Here is a 13,675-nt window from a genome sequence, read left to right on the forward strand (position 1 = left end):
AGTGAAAATGTGGACGGGAGGATTCCTAAAAATCCTCGTTAGTCTGGTGCTGACTCTGGTGTCTAAGTACGCACTGGCTTAGTGAGCTGCGTTCCAGAACCATACACGCACGTTAGCCAGGACAATGGACAGCGGCGACTCGATCTATGAGCAATCTAGCGTGGTACCATCATCGACTCAACGAAACGGACGAAGGTGCTCAAATTCTGACGGAAGCTCTGCATAGTATATGACACGATCCAATTGTGCATTTGCGGTTCCTTGAATTTGATTCTCCAGCACTGCAACATATTTTGCAGCCATTTCGGAAGGTCGCTCGAAAGCGGTCGTGTTAAGCCGCTCCTGGACCGCAACCTTGACCGAGATGATTGGCCCGGTAAAGTACCTCCGCACGTGTTCCCTGTGCGGGAGATCAATCCCGCAGCGGTTCTAGAAGACATCTTTGGTAGCGCCCTACAGCAGCTGTTTAATGCAGAAGAGAACAACGGCGATACTCCATTAGTATTCAAGGCTCCAGACAGAAAGAACACAGTTTCTGCTACACCGTCCTTGTTACGTATGTTGGCAGACTCATGCTCGCACAACTCATTCTTATATGCTGTTAACATGCCGCTGCCTGACATGAAAATGCCTTTACCTCGAGATATTCTAGAAGCTGTTGGCGTCTATAGCGAGGAAGAATACGGAAGCGATGCTAACATCGCCACTGTTGGTTCTGGTGTAAATCTTCATGAGGGTGCGCTGCCTTCTCTACTTCATCTTCTTAGAAACATGCTCAAAATTCACAGATCATGGCTGCGCGGTCGTAACCTGTATGAATGATGGGCAGATCAAAATCTGGATGCTCTACTCCTACGAGCGCAACGAGATTGATTACAACGCAACGAAAGACTCTCCGAACCAGTTTGCTGCTTGCGAAGAAAAGCTGCAAGGGTACTATGCGATAACCTTTCCAGGAAAAGCCATATATCTGCCACCGGGATGTATTCATATTACGAACACGATGCTGGCTGGGGCTTTTGGGGTCTACCTTCGCCACTGCCGTAGGTACTGCGGATGCTGCATCTATTCTACACCACCATATTCTCAGGAATCTAGTCAGCTTGTCATCCGGGAGCGATTCTTACGTACGCAGCCTAGCCGCGGCAATCTCTCACAACATGCTTAGCTCTTTCTTGGCGCCGTGTGTGGCCTTGAGCAATGCCCTATGGAGGAAGAGTTCCCGCCGGATCTGGCTGGAATTGTCGACGTACAGATGAAGGGCTTGCTAAAAAAGCAATAGTAAGGCATTTGATGATGACGCTCCAACCATCAATAATGAAGATGTGTAGAAACAGGGTAAAAAAGGCGATTAGTGTCAATTGCAATTGCTATCTGGGCTCATGATTGTGGACGGGCAACATGGAGACGACCTGGACGATTACCATGTGGTGAGTATTGAGAACTATGTAGGCATTATAAGCTTCTGTGAAAATTGTGTAGGTAAACCTAATAGTCTTTGATGGAGGTCGACAGCTAAGAGTGCCCACAAACACAATCCCTCATTTGGACCGACTTGATCGAAACCCAAAAAGCAGAAAGCCAAGTTTAGCAATAGCTGTTCCCAACACTTGTCACACCGTAGGAGACCTTCCAGCTTGGCTTAGTGTAGAAGCCCTGCTGTTGATTACCACAATCACGCTTCAGAGCAGTGATCATCGGGTTAACCTCCCAGGTTCGACACGTCTCCAGGCCTCCATAACTGCAGCCATATGCTACAGCGTTCCCACTCTGATAAGAGATAGCTTTTGAGAAGCTTTCTTCGAAATTGCAGTAGCCCAGTAAGCCGTCGACAGCACCATCCCAATCCACGGGGTTGACATAGTTTCTTGGCAGCGCGAGCCCTCGCTATCGCGCTTGCTCAAGGTGTCGGGCTTTGCAAGATCTGGGGATATGCTAGTAACGTTGGCGAGCCCAAGATATTCGGTGCTTGCGATGCCGTTTGCGTCCACAGAGTGAAGGTAGAAGCCGTCCTTGGAACCAGGAGGGAGGCGAAACAATCCGTCCTGGCCTGGAGTAGGACCCGCCATAGCTTTTGAGCTTAGGATCGATGCAATCATGCACAAAGAAAGAGAAGACTTCATGTTGGATAATGTAGCGGTAAGGTGTGGAGAAGTAGGTGTTGTGATGTGCAACAATAACTGATAATATAGATATATATACACAACCGCATTTATCTTTGTACTTGACTAATAAGCTAACGGCAGGTTATACCACGCTATAGCTATTTGGACACTTTCTTAATTCAGAAGCAAGAGAGCACGTAAGCTATTAGCGAAGCTAATGTAGTAAAGCTTCTTGTAGCAGAGTAGTTAGCAATCGTTTAGACACTTTCTTGATTTGGATAATGGGATGCGTAAGCTATTAGCCGAGCTAATGTAGTAAAGCTTCTTGTAGCAGAGTAGTTAGCAATCGTTTAGACACTTTCTTGATTTGGATAATGGGATGCGTAAGCTATTAGCCGAGCTAATGTAGTAAAGCTTCTTGTAGCAGAGTAGTTAGCAATCGTTTAGACACTTTCTTGATTTGGATAATGGGATGTGTAAGCTATTAGCCGAGCTAAGGGGATAGAATGCCTTGTTACAAAGGAGTTAGTAGCTATTTAGACACTTTTCTAGCCTAGACAAGTAAAGAGACTAGTAAGCTGTTGATTTGCCCAAAGCGTTCTAAAAGCCGTTTCAAAATCTAATTTTAAGGTTATAGTAGTAGATAGTGGATGACCCTTGAGTCTTGCAAAGACGCCTGCCGGCCTAAGTCAGCTAGCTTCTTGTTCCCTCCACGCTTATAAGAGTTCTATAATCTGCGCCAAATACTCTCAACTATCCCTTAGACTGTTGCAGCATTCTACTTAGTACTAGTACTACAGTTCGTCCAGAAACACCATCTTGTCAACCTTTTCAAAGCTCAAATTGAGGTTTACAACTTCTCTTCTCTACACATCAGCCTACGCAAATCAACCTACGCAAACACAATTAAACTTCCAATCCATTCAAGTTCGCACTCACTGCCAGGTATGCTTCTGTCAATCTCAAGCTTTTGACAAAGTGCTAAACTTCTGTTAGTCTCTTAAGATGAAGCTCGTTGCCATCCTTGCCCTGTGCAGTATAGGGGTCACGACAAGGGCTCTTGCTACGCAGACGACTAGCGGGCCTGGCGACAGAAAGCCCCTTTATGATGCTCTTCCTGCTGGAGCACCAGACGGCCTACACATGGGGAGCTTGAACCCAGATGGCACAACCCACTGGGAGTACATTGGAGAAGCGGAATACCTGCCTTTCAACAGTAGCGAACTTCCAAGCGGTGTGCCAACCATCCTTACCAAGCGATCGGACTATGGCACTCACTGCGACGGCGGATATCTTCCTGATTCCGAATGGACACGTGCCGCGAGCGGTCTCCAACAAATCTGTGGCGATGGCCGTGATTACACCGGTGTCCTTACTTATCAGTACGGCTCCACGATTGCCTATGCCTGTAACTACGGAAATGGTCAGAGGTGCGTCTCGCATGATGTTTGGAATTACCAGACCCAGCTTCGGAACGCCTGTTATGAACAGCGAGGGTGGTTCTCTATTCCAAGTGCAAAATTGTCCTATGGTATGACGCTTGTCCACAACGGGTTTTGCTAGAGCGGAAGACTCCAGGTTTAGTTGACTCTCCAAAGATGATACAAAGGTTCTGGTGATAAAACCGTCATTTCCTCTTTTCGACTTGCCGGTAGATGGATTGCAAGAAGTAGAACGTTAGTGGAGATGTGGATGTATTAAGCGCAATCAATAAAATTGTCGTTTATCAGGTTGTGACATGATATTATGGTTCATTGCGTGAACCTGTTATACTAGTCTTTGAACCTGTCAAAGTAGTGGGAAGTGCAATTATTTTGCCATGTTCGGATTTAGAGCAGTTATTTAGCCTGCGCAAGCAACTGGTCCCTAAGCGATTATGATTAGTCTATTCCAAGGCCTGCTAACACTCCGTTTGAGTCTGCTACACTTAGTGTGGGAGGTAGGAAAGAGCAGAAATGAAGGAAGCAGAAGTTTGATGTATCGAGAGAGCTACCCAGAGCGATTATGTACACAGACAGGTGAGTAGGGGTAACGTGAGACGCAATTCAATGTGTACTGTGTGAACTGCGGTGCGGGCTGACACAATGTATAGTTGATCATGTGTAGAGACGGCATGACTTTGATTTGCACTTTCGACTGAGAGAAATTGCCCTTGAGACTTGTTTACGGTAACTGGAAAAGAAAGACGGAGAGGAAACCAAACACAGGTGAGAAAACGGTCAACTCACCGTTCGTGGAAAAGAGATTCATGCATAGGATCAAGCGCAATTGACTTTCAGACTCTCCTGACAGGATGCGAGCCTCAACAATACAAGGACTTATACGTGAGTTTGCCAAGCGGGTCCTGTTATACAGCCCTTGTTTTGGATGAAGATTCCGCAACAATGTAACTCGAGCACTACCGTGAGAAGAACTCCGAAGGAGGCAGAGACAGTGGCTTGAACGAAAGCAAAACTTCTGCAGGTGGCACCTCCTGCACTGTAAATTTCTCGATCCCCGTTGATTAAATCACAAACTGTGAGACTGAAGAGATAGCAGTCCATGGTTTTCAGGATGAAGGGAAAACAGTGATGTGTTCAGAGAGCTACTCAGAGCGGTTATATACACCAGAGCGATGAGTGGACAAGTACTACGTTTTGTGAGGATGCAACTCACAGTGTAATCGGTGAATTGAGGTGTCAGGCTGACACGAACAGCTCTGTTGGGTCACTAGGCAGAGTGTTAAGCATTGTGCGGCTAATACTGGCGACGTTGTTATTACGTAGGGCAAGTATAGCCCCATCAAAAAATACTTGATAGTGTTGAAACAAGGTCCCTCTAGTAGTATGACTACCATGGATAACCAGGTAGGACGAGAGACAAAGCGGGGTGGCTACAACGTATTGTATTGACTATCGTGATAGAGGTAAGTGCACTTGCCCACCAGGTAGTGCCTACAATAGTAGGATATGATGCGACTCCAGACATGTGGTTGCACCTTCCACCGACCTGGACTAAACCTACATGTTCTCAACAGATAGTCTGTAACGGCATTTGTGATCACCGGAGAGGTGAAGAGATGACCGAAAAACTTACCCTCTTCATAGAGGAAGGTATCGGGACAGGTCCATATATTTGCGGAGTAGCTAGAGCGCGTGTCCACTCTAGGTGTTGTTAGCTCCTAAGAGGACTCTCATATTCTACCGGAAATGGGGTCGCCAGTAACGCCGACTCCTGTGGGGTTGGCGCTGGCGGGCTCAACGCAGAATTTTCCATTCCAACTCTTGAAACAACGCGAATTTTTGCGACACCACCATGCCATCAAAATTGGACTTATATTCTGACGTAGAGCAACGTGTTAAGTGACAATTTATGAGGAATAGGGATCACGTGTGTGATGTGATGGTGGACTGGTGCTCTTTCCTTATCTTAGCAAGCACCTTCTACAACACCTGTATCATAGATACGTCATGTAGGCAGGCTCTGGTCCTGTTTCTTTCCGACATGAACGAAACAAGAACAACACAATACATCACAGGATATAAGTTACTCAGACTTACTGCCTTGTGCGGTTACACCTTTTGTAACCATAGACCTTGAGTCACATGTTATTTATGTTCCTGGTACCTTGAGAGCAGCTACTATGTAACCAAGAGACCCTGTACAGTACCAAGTGCACACGCGCACACTCATAAAAGCCGCAATACCTATAGATAAAACACACTTATCAACGACGGCCTCTAATATTCACGTTACACACACAATGAGGCTTCTTTGGATCCTGAAATAGAAAACCTAAGCTTAGAGGCTTTAGCGCGCCATTTTTGCGCATTGTACGACCGGTTGAAGGCACGCCACCATAGCCGACAGTCAAAGCAACGTGCATAGTACCACAAACCTCAATATCGGCAAGGCAGCGTACTTTTGGAGGAATTTCAAGCTGTATGGGACGGCCTAGCGGTTGTCATGGCGTACAATTTGGTCATGACATCTTACTTCAAGCGTCTGACTATTTTCACAGCACCGATATACCGTGTAATCGTCTTCGGGAACGATTGTAGCAGGACACCGCTGCTTAGGGAAATTCGTTGAACTTCTGAAAGGGGTCTTGCACAGCTAGTTCACTATACAGGTCGCGGTCTTTCTGTGATCGAGCTTATCCGCACCTTATTGACACCTACTTCACGTTGAATGTATGTAGTCTCCAAAATCTAATGTATATCATGGTATCCGAGCTTTTGATCGTGCGGGGATGTCTAATGCGATCACATATCGTTTGGTACAGTACGGCGGAACCAAGATCACAAACCGTCCAATGTCTAGCATGTTTCATTAACTGCTACCTGAACATACAGAGCTGGGAGAGTATTTATGTATGTGGGTGAGTTAAATTTGACTCAAACGGGCTAAAAGTCTAGCCATGTTGAACGAGCTTCAATATTAGCGATTTGGAGCGAGAAGTAGGTCACTTGTTGTGCCTCTACAGTACTAAAGTCCCCTGTCAAAAGTTTCCGAAGCGAATTCTTACCAAAATAGCTAGTTTTTACACTTGATTTCCTCAACAACCACATGTCCAAATAGCTTTAAATTAATTATATAAGAAATTCTATATGTAATCTTTAAACTATTGAACCCTAAATAGATCAAGAATTAATTCGTGAAGTGGAGGTGCTGTAAAGTGAACAAAGTTTGATTTTCCTCTAATTTGTATGGGAAATCAGCCAAATCAAGGGTTAAAACGACGATTTTGAGTTCGCACCTCCGCCATTGAATGTGGGAGTTTTAGTTCAAGGGTATGATAATTCTCTATAGTAACTTAGGTAGTGTCCTATCTTGCTTTTGAATCTGGGATTAACTGAATATGTGGAAAAAGAGTTAGTATTATCTCAAACTTTGGACTATTTTAGTGAGGCTTGGTGGGGAAAATCTAGGGCGGCAGAAACTTTTGAACTAGTACCGCGCGCCGTCGGCCAACGCGCGGAATCGGCCCTAACCATCACCAGCAGACTTGAGGCTGTAGAGCCACACACAATAGCTATTATCGCTAGATTTTCTGGTGGAGTGATCTATAGACCTATGCGACAGAATTTGCTACCAATACTTACGTGGCTGAAGTATTCTACGGCCGCGGCTGTTCACTGTAGGTGCAGGTGCTGAGGGCGGCTCATAAGCAACACTACCACTTTGCACAGCTGCAGAACCACGTTTCTGCCTCTTTTTAACTCCTTGTTGCTGTGAGGCCTTACGCTTACGTTTTTGTGCCGTCTGAGATCTGTTTTGAGAGTCGCGCTGCTGTTTCTTGCGTGCTCTCTCAGCTTTGCGCGCATCAATAGCTTGGCGCTCTTCTGCACGCTTCCTCTCTCGCTCTTCCTTCTCCCTCGCTGCCTTCTGGCGCTTCTCTTCTGCAATTTGCTTTCTGTAAGCTGTAGCAGCAGCCTTTGACTTTCTTGCCTCTTCTTTTTGGAACTCCTCCTCCTCTGCCTCACGCTTTGCTATCCTCATCCGTGTGCGCGCTTCTCGGAAGGAGCGAGGAGTCCACATCATGTACGGTCCCCAGTACTCATAGTGTTGTAGCAAAGCCAGGGGCTTGCCTTGCTTCTCTCGCTTCCTCTTAGTAGTAAGAGCGTCCATTAGACCTTCATTTTCACTCCTTAGAAGGGTGTTTTGGATAGCCATGTGGTGGAGCGATTGCCGAATGATTGATGACTCTTTCTCTGTTGCACCCCTCAATGCACGCCTTGCTACTCGGTCCAGGAACCTCCACTGTTCTCCTTCATAGATAGTAGCGTCAGAGTCGCTATCTTCTGCAGTCTCAGAGTCGCTATCCACGAACTTATCGAGTATAACGTTGGGGTTGAATGGGCTCACACCCACTGCCTTAAAGGAGCTGAGTATATTCGATTCGGTGAAGCTAGCCACCCAGGCATCCCAGAATAGCGAGAAGAAGTCAGGCTTCTTCACTGGTACCAGGCCTTTGTGATTGAAGAGGCGCTCTCCTAGCTTCTTTGAGTATGCTGTACTGAGAGGCTTGAACATCACCACGTCAAGCGGCTGAAGCGTGTGGGTGCTGTGAGGTGGATAGATACCCACAAGGATCTTGTGTCTGTGGCAATACTCCAAAAACTCTTCTGTTAGGTGACTCCCATGGCCATCCAATAGCAGTAGGCGGTACTTTCTTCGAGCTTTGGATGCAGTGAAGCGCTGGAACACCTGTTGCAGCCAGGCAAGGCCTAGGCCGTCGTTGCTCCAGCCACTAGGCGATACTCCAAAGAAGGCCATATGTTCTCCCACCTTCACATCCTCCACCCAGGTGCTCTGAATGTTCTGAGATTCAGCCGGATATATGAGGCCTGGAGGAAGAGCAGATCCATCCGCACACACACATGCTATAAGGCTCACCCACTCACGGTTGCCATCCTGGAGCATCTGCTTAAACGCCTTCTTCTTGTATTGACGCTTGCTGAAGATTCTCTTCTGTCTGCCAATAGCTCCAACCATAAAGCCTTTCTCGTCCATATTGTATGTGTGCGCAGGCTCTATCTTGTAGAACTCAATTTTGTCGCGCAGCGCGTCATAGTACAGCTTGTACTTATCACCAGAGTCAGCGATGTGACGTTGCCGGTCCATAGATGTGGTGAATTGAGACGTAAGCTCATCGTTGTGACGGTCTAGGAAGCGCGATACCCAGCTCTCGGAGACCTGATGCCCAGCGATATTTGAGGCGAAATCTTGAACCATCTCTCTTGTAGGTAGAAGGTGTTCTTTTGTGAGCTTATCTATGTACTTTACAAGCTCTGCCTCCTCCTGTGGGCTAAGATTCTGACGTGTTACCGCATTCTCTTGGTGGGAGCGCGCACCAAGCTCTACTTTGCGCATCAAAGTTGAGCGAACAACACCATGCTTTCGAGCTATTTTTGTCCATGAAATTTTCTCTCCTAGAGGTGTACGTTTTGCTTCTGCAACTGCTTCTTCAATACCTGTCATCGTTGTTGTGCTGTGTTGGGATGAAAAAGTGTCATGTGGATGGTGTTCCGCGCGTTGGCCGACGGCGCGCGTTGGGTGCACGAGCACGGTACCGTGTCCGTGCACACAATGCACGCCGTCAGTCAATGCACGCGATCGCGATTTCATCCCAACTTTACACCCCCCACAACTCAACGCTACGATGACTATGGAAGAAGCTCTTGCAGAGCTAGATGCTCTTGATTCTAACGAAGATATTTGTTACGCAGAAATAGCTAAAAGGCATGGTGTTGCTCGCTCAACGTTGTCGCGCAAGCACCGAGGTATTAGTGGGTCGCGTGCGGAGGCAGGTTTAGCACGTCGCAACCTTCAACCAGAACAGGAGGCAGAGCTTGTGAAGTATATAGAGAGCTTAACAGAGCGAAAGCTTCCTCCTACAAGAGAGATGGTACAGATTTACGCGTCAGACATCGCTGGACACCCTGTCTCCGAAAGCTGGGTTACCCGCTTCCTCCACCGACACCAAGATGAGCTTACATCCTAGTGGAGCACTTCTATGGACCGTAAACGCCACGCTGCTGATTCGGGTGATAAGTACAAAGTGTACTTTGAACACCTGGGCGGCAAGATCGACTTCTACGAAGTGGAGCCAGAGCACACATACAATATGGATGAGAAAGGCTTCCTGATTGGAGCCGTTGGTAGACAGAAGAGGATTTTTAGCAAGAGGCTGTTCAAGAAGAAGCAGTTTAAGCAGATGCTACAGGATGGCAATCGCGAGTGGATAAGCTTGTTAGCGTGTGTTTGCGCCGATGGTACAGCGTTGCCGCCGGCTCTTATCTATGCGGCTGACTCCAACAACATACAATCAACCTGGGTGGAGGACGTGAAGGTAGGAGAACATATGGCCTTCTTCGGAGTATCAGGCAGTGGCTGGTCGAACGATAGTCTTGGTCTTGCCTGGCTTCAGCAGGTGTTTGAGCGCTTCACGGCACCGAAAGCTCGAAGAAAGTACCGCCTGTTGCTTGTGGATGGCCATGGGAGCCACCTAACAGAAGAGTTTCTTGAGTATTGCCACAGGCATAAGATACTGTTAGGTATCTATCCACCTCACAGCACCCACACGCTGCAGCCGCTCGATGTGGTGATGTTTAAGCCTCTCAGCACAGCATACTCAAAGAAGCTCGCAACACGCCTTCACAAGCATCAAGGCTTAGTGCCTGTAACTAAGGCTGACTTCTTTGGCCTGTTCTGGGACGCTTGGGTGAGCAGCTTTACTGCGAAGAACATCTTCAGCTCGTTCAAGGCAACAGGTGTACACCCCTTCAACCCCGACGTTATACTCGATCGCTTCACCAACAACGACTCAGACAACTCTAGCAACGCGTCAGAGGAAGCTCCTACATACGGCGGTGAGGCGTGGCAAAAACTAAATACAGTTATGAAACGTGCGTTGGGTGGTGCCTCAGAGACGGACGCATCTATCGTTCGGCAATCGCTCCACCACATGGCTATACAGAACACCCTTCTGCAGAGCGAAAACGAGGGTTTGCTTGACGCTCTTACTGTTAAGAAAAGGAGAGAGATAAAGGGCAAGTCTCTAGACTTGCTGCAACACTATGAGTACTGGGGATCTTCAATGATGTGGACTCCGCGGTCATTCAGAGAAGCCAAGGTGCGCATGAAGCAGGCACAAGAAGAGAAGGAAGCAGATGAGTTAGACAAGGCTAATATGAGAGAGTTGAAGAAGGCTAGTAAGCTATACAACGACAAGATTGTAGAAGAAAAGAAGGCGCAGCGTGCACGAGACCAAGAGGCACGGAGGAAGGCGAAGGCAGAGGAGCGCAAGGCAATCGATGCGCGCAAAGAGCAACGACGCAAGGACAAGGAGAAGAAAGACTGTGAAAAAGCTCTACAATTGTCCCAGAGAGGCAAGCGTAAGGCTTCACAAAGCACAGCACTAAACAAGAAGCCGAAAGTAGGTGTTGCTGCTGCGCGTAGTCGTGTTGTTGCTGCAGAGCCTCCTCAGCAGCTTCGCACCCACACTACCCGCAGCGGCAGAACAGCAACTCTATACAATTAATGTGTATGAAAGGATATTGTCGCATAGGTCTATAGAGCACTCCATCAAAGATTCTCGTGAAAATAGCTATTGTGTGTAGCTCTACAGCCTCAAGCTTACAGTTGCAGTTTCCGCAGATTCGGCGCATTTGGTGACAGCGCGCATTTGGTGCACGGACACGGTAGTGTGGAACAAACTTTTGACGCGTGACTGTACTTGCTGTACTGACTCTTGACCATCTGCTCGATCCTCCCAACAACGCGAAGCAAGTCACCTGTTGAAGTCATGAGATAGTCCTTTAAGACCCTGTGCCTTCCTTCAACAGGTGAACTTGTGATCGTGTTGTAGTGTCGGTGATGAGAGGTCCATGCAGCTGCCCACTCCGCGCGTGTTAGGTATTGGTTCTCCTGCAGGTACCTGCAAAGCTCCGGCTGGTGACTGTAGTCTTTAAGCAAATCGTTCCATTTAAATTGGAACCCGAGCGGTCTCTTTGCGTAGACAAGCTGCCCTAATTAGCCTAAACTTATTTAATCTGTAAAAGAGCTACTTTAAAGCGCTCTTAGCGTTTAGGGTTAGCGTACCTGAGTCCAACGCTTCATGAATGAAGCCCTTTGCTCAGCGATCCTCTGCTTCTCCTCTTTTATCGTGCCATTAGCGTCTCGCCAGACTTGTTGCGCTTTTGTCTGAACGTTCTTGTTAATGTGCCATACACACAAGAGCTGAGGAACGCCTGGGAGCAGCGAGCGCGCTGACATTTTCAATGCTTCTTCTTGAACACTGATGAACACACGTGGTTGTTGTACGCCTGTCTTGAGAAGGAAGTTTGCGATTGCCCAATAGTAGTCTGCATGCGTCTCGTTGCTGAGAAAGCAGAAGCCCGCAGAGAAGAACGTCTGCAGGTTGGTGCAGCCTAGTATGTGCAGCAGAGGAAGTTTGTACTTGTTGGTTCGATATGTGCAGTCCATCAGCAGGACGTCAGGGTTTGCCAGCAGAAGCTCAACCTACTTGTGATGGGCGAAGAAGAGGTTCTGGATGCGATTGTTATCGTCCTTCTTGACAGCGAAAACCCAGTCTGCCGTGGATAGATCGTCTAGCAGTGCCTTTATCGGACTCCTTCCATCTAAATGTCTCTCTCTGATCGTCTTTCTCTCACCGCGGATGTCGGTGGCAGAGATCAGTGTGTCTTGGTCTTCACTTTGAATTGCAGCGAGAATCTGCATCGGCCGCGCCCCCGCGTGGGTCATCAACTCGATCACTTCCTTCTGTGCCGTGGTGCGCTTGCGGTACACGTCGTGCGCGCTAGGATTGATTGATCGGGAGTGGTTGTGGTGCTTGTCTAGAACCCCCAGCTTCCATTGCTCGCTGTGCTTCACCTTGAAAATGACCAACTTGAAGGGACATCCTGTCGCACGTGTGCTTGTGTTTAGTTTCGTTGCGCTCGATTGATAGGTTCGAAATCGGTCACCATGGTAGTAGTATCGTGTTTTGACATCAGAATTGTGGCTTACTTCGCTTAAGAACGAAGCCATAGCCATAGTGCATGCCGTGCGTCTTGAGAGCATCGTATGCCTCTTCGTAAGAGTTATAGAGAAGGTCTAGAGGGCTGGAATGGCTTCCATGGTCATACACGTAGAACTAAAGACGAGTGACTACAACACAGTGAGAGGAATGAAGAGGTTAACGTGGTGCGGAGACGCGTAGATATCGCGCCATAGTCGCGTTTATTGATTACGCGCTAAACTTGCTTCGGCAGTTGATTTCCGCTAACACTAGCGCGGGGGACAGATCTCAAAGGGGGACAAATCTCAAAAATGGGGAGACAAATCACGCCAGCCATTTGTGACTGGTTCGATGCAGTTCTATGGCCCCTGCGCCAAGCCCCACCACTCATCGATTCATGCTCCCCCCTTGTCCTAGTGACAGTGATCCCTTCCGCTGTAGACAATTGAATACCGCCAATCGTGCGTTGCGCAGAGATTTGTAATCTGCTGAAGAATTTCAAGCTACAGTCAGCATCATCATCGTCATCGTCATCATGTTATCTCATTTACCCTGACTTGTTCCGTAAGATATGCAGGCCGCCACTACTAGGGCTTACCCTTCTGCAGCTATTCTATAGTCTACTGATGCGTACACGATCAAGCTACGGTCTTCTTCTTCTTCTTCTTCTGCTTCTGCTTCTGCTTCTGCTTCTGCTTCTGCTTCTGTCGCACTAGTGTGTGCGGAATGTTCAGAGGTGTAGAACGGTATTGTTGAGCGTTCTGAAAGTGTGTGTGCATCCGCCGACAGAATATTTGCTGACCCCTATCTTCCTGGCGAAGTGTTTCGTCATGCCATTAATTACAATGTAGACTTTAAATGAGGAAACGGGATTTGGCGAAGACGAGCGATAATGGAAACATGTTGCGAAAGGTGGAGAAAGCGCGAGGTGGAATGGGTTGGGGGAATTTAACTTGGGGACGCAATGCTAACCGCATTGGACTTAGACTGCACCCATGTGCCACTGCAAGTGCTGATGCCTCAGAAGCTTACAGAGCACTAGCTATATACCTTTTCCGCAATCACT

At 47.7% G+C, this 13,675-nt stretch overlaps 3 protein-coding genes across 3 annotated transcripts; 1 reads left to right on the forward strand and 2 right to left on the reverse strand.

Moving 5' to 3' along the window:
* Positions 1-1,754: 1,754 nt before the first annotated feature.
* On the reverse strand, positions 1,755-2,123 carry ALTATR162_LOCUS5027 (uncharacterized protein; the record flags this gene model as incomplete). Its single annotated transcript, XM_043312643.1, has 1 exon — positions 1,755-2,123. One exon carries the CDS (start codon positions 2,121-2,123, stop codon positions 1,755-1,757), a length of 369 nt encoding a protein of 122 aa, XP_043168578.1.
* Positions 2,124-3,110: 987 nt separating this feature from the next.
* ALTATR162_LOCUS5028 (uncharacterized protein) lies at positions 3,111-3,668 on the forward strand (the record flags this gene model as incomplete). Its single annotated transcript, XM_043312644.1, has 1 exon — positions 3,111-3,668. One exon carries the CDS (start codon positions 3,111-3,113, stop codon positions 3,666-3,668), a length of 558 nt encoding a protein of 185 aa, XP_043168579.1.
* Positions 3,669-12,110: 8,442 nt separating this feature from the next.
* On the reverse strand, positions 12,111-12,644 carry ALTATR162_LOCUS5029 (uncharacterized protein; the record flags this gene model as incomplete). The annotated part of the gene is made up of 1 exon (XM_043312645.1): positions 12,111-12,644. The coding sequence occupies one exon, from the start codon at positions 12,642-12,644 to the stop codon at positions 12,111-12,113; it is 534 nt and encodes a 177-aa protein (XP_043168580.1).
* Positions 12,645-13,675: the final 1,031 nt, after the last annotated feature.

This window comes from Alternaria atra (genome assembly GCF_907166805.1).
Source record: "Alternaria atra isolate CS162 genome assembly, contig: 24, whole genome shotgun sequence".
Taxonomy (NCBI): domain Eukaryota; kingdom Fungi; phylum Ascomycota; class Dothideomycetes; order Pleosporales; family Pleosporaceae; genus Alternaria; species Alternaria atra.